At 37.1% G+C, this 3,083-nt stretch overlaps 1 protein-coding gene across 3 annotated transcripts in view; it reads right to left on the bottom strand.

Annotated features, from left to right (window-relative positions):
- Window positions 1–2,097: 2,097 nt before the first annotated feature.
- Window positions 2,098–3,083, bottom strand: part of AGR2 (anterior gradient 2, protein disulphide isomerase family member) — a 14,704-nt gene continuing 13,718 nt past the window's right edge. For 2 of the 3 annotated variants that reach the window (XM_011362822.2, XM_011362827.2), the window contains exon 8: window positions 2,109–2,218. In XM_011362822.2, coding sequence (XP_011361124.1) covers window positions 2,169–2,218 — 50 coding nt within the window. In that variant the 3' untranslated portion in view covers window positions 2,109–2,168. Of the gene's footprint in view, window positions 2,219–3,083 lie in introns of all 3 variants that reach the window. The other variant, XM_023532851.1, reaches the window with a different exon arrangement.

Here is a 3,083-nt window from a genome sequence, read left to right as displayed (position 1 = left end):
CTAAAACAGGTAAAGATGGTTTAATCAAACATATTGATCTTTCATGTAAAAGATGATTTATGTTACCAACTTTTTAAAAAGTTGGTTCCTCTGCCCCCCTCCGCCCACAAAGCTGTGGGGCCTCAGGTAAAACTGATAAAATTTTTACTGTGGGAAAACATATGTACCAGAAAACTTAACACCGTACCATTTTTAAGTGTATAATTCATTGTCATTAAGTACATTCACATTGTTCCACAGTCATCGTCGTCATCTACTTCCACAACTTTTTCATCTTCCCAAATTGAAAATCTACGACTGGTACATAGTAACTCCCCACTCCCCTCCCCCTTTGGATCCTGGCAATCTCCAGTTTATATTCTGTCTATGAATTGGACTACTCTAGGGACCCCTAGAGTAGGGGTCACACAGTAGTTCCTTTGAAACTGGTTTATTCTAGGGAATCACACAGTAGTTCCTTTGAAACTGGTTTATTTTGTTTACCATGATGTCTTCAAGGTTCACGCATGTAGCGTATGTCAGAATTTCCTTCCCTTTAAAGACTAGAGAATATTCCATGGTGTATATATAACACATTTTGTTTATCCATTCAGTCATCAGTGAATATTTGGGTTGCTTCTACCTCCTGGCTGTTGTAAATAATGCTATGAACAAGAAAGTACAAATATTTTTTCCCTATTTACAGTTATTTTGTGCACATACTCAGAAATGGAATTACTGAATTGTGAAAATTCTTTTCCTCCCAATAACCCTGAGAACTTTCTAAATGGAATATTTTATCTTTTTTAAGTACATGTAGGCTACCAATGTATAAGAAGGGAATCTAGTCCCTCTGGTGATATTTTTGCTGAGGATTTTTGTCATTAAATCAACAATATAGCCTCACAATCAATTAGGGAATAGCTCTGTCAAAGTACTGCGAGATAGAAAAGTATTTAAAATATATTATCTGCTCTGGAGAAATTAATAATGCCAAAGGATCTATTCGGTAAAGGAGCTAGTTAAAAAAGTTATTCAAGACAAAAAAAAATAATAATAATAATAATATGCAAAGCATTGTACAGACCACCATAGCCATTCAGGGCTAAATAAGTCAGTGGGGGTTGGGTGATAAAAGAATTCCGTACACTGATGAATGTGAAATTATTCAATATGTCATAAAGAAGTTAATACAGAGTTTTGATTTTTGTCAGGTGATAAAGAGTTAAAGTAGCTAAAGCTACTCCCCTATCTGATGCCTTGCCCTCTCAGCTTTTCCAAAGATAAGTAGTGACCTCTGATCTCTGCCCCATAGACAGGATATCACTGCCCTTTGCTCTTCTCTTAGTCACATTTTGGTGAAGAAGATGGGAACAATTCAACTGAATTTATTTCAGGCCAGGACTCTGAAAGCTTGAGAGAGACCATGTGTATTGTAAGGCCAATTTTCAGGATTTCTTTAGCTTGTATGTATTCTTGGGTTCACATGTTCTTGAAATGACCATTAGTCTGAAGGAGAAAGCTACCTGCCAGAGGCTTTCTCTGAGAAGATTCAGCTGAGCAAAATCTAACTAAAATTGAATTACTAAATTAAAGTGTGGACATAACATAGGCATTTTAGGCCAGGGGTTGTCTTAAATTTAGGTGACTGCTTTTCTTGGGATGCCTTTCTACATAGTCCTCCACACTAAAGCATAGTAATAGTAATTTGACACTGCTGTTGATTAAGCTAATGTCTACCTCTGGTCACCCAGTGAGAAGCTACAGTGAGGTGAGATGATAACTTTGACTGTCTTTGGTCTTCAGTGCTTGAACTAGTTTTGTCTTGTCCCCTCTTTGAAGTCCTTTTGGTGAATGAACCAAATAGATTTTCTGTGAAAGACCAAGTTTGGGGAAAAAAAGACAACAAGTTTGAACACCCCCAAAAGGATTTATTTTTTTTTTAAAGTATGGCTCACTAAGGTAGTATACAACATTGTTTTCCCACATGTATACTTGCCACCACATTAAAAAAAACAAAAAACAAAAAACGAAAGCCAGCTGTTAGAACCACATGATTAGATTAAACCATAATCTGATCAGCATGACCACCAGTGCTTCTGCCTTCTCCAGGGTCTGCTGATATCTCCTCTGGTTCCAAGTGTCAAGGCCTAGTGCAGAGGGAAAAGCTTGCAAATTTTGTCTTTTCTCTACAGTTCAGTCTTCAGCAACATGAGAGCTTTCTTCATGTTGTCAAGTACTAGTGGAAGAGAAAGGAAAGTCAAGATGTGAGCAGAAATTGTACTGATAGGTAAAATAAACCCCAAATTCGGGTACTCGATCGATAAAACTCAATCGTTTTATCCTATGGTGAATAGTTGGTAATCTAATTGTAAACTTTTTTCTAAAATTATGGGGAATGGCTTTATATCACAATCCAGTTATTTTCAATATTAAATGCCTTTTCTACGAGGCACTATGATATTATCTATGCAGGAGACCTGCCTTTAAGGAGTCCAAAGTCTTATTAAGATAATGTGCTGTTATTTTGAGAATGATCAGTACTTGGGCTGTGCTTTCGCTGGTCCTCCCAGTCATTGCTAATGGACTGTGATAATCTCTCTGCTGCCAAGACATAGCCTCAGAATCTTTTCCCAAATAATGTTTTAAGTCAGTGCCCCCGATGAGAATTTCTGTAATAATGAAAAATATTCAGTGCCTTTGCATCAAGTACTTGAAATATAGTTAATGTGACTTCGGAAATGAATTTTAAATTATAAGTAATTTTAATATTAAACAGCTACAGGTGGCTACTGGATAACATATTGGGCAGTGTAGTTCTGGGCCACTAGTCATTGAGCAGAATTGGTTCTTAGGACAAAACCCAGTTTTTTTCCCAGAAGGACTAATTAGGTGTCACAAGTAGAGTTTCCCATCGAGGTATTTCATCTACCTTGAGTCCCTCTTGCTCTTTTTTTTCCCCCCCATTTTATGGCAACCCCAAGGGCCATATCTAGGCAACTCTTTGGAGCCATCTTTACTACTGATCTTTAAGACTGAACTCAATTTTAACTTCAACAAGGGAGACTGAATTATTTCAGTTTCATTATTTGGGTGGGTGGGTG

Source organism: Pteropus vampyrus, unplaced genomic scaffold (assembly GCF_000151845.1).
Source record: "Pteropus vampyrus isolate Shadow unplaced genomic scaffold, Pvam_2.0 Scaffold4, whole genome shotgun sequence".
NCBI classification, from domain to species: Eukaryota; Metazoa; Chordata; class Mammalia; order Chiroptera; family Pteropodidae; genus Pteropus; species Pteropus vampyrus.
The sequence above is the reverse complement of the archived record's forward strand: the minus strand, read 5'-3'. Positions and strand labels throughout refer to the sequence as shown.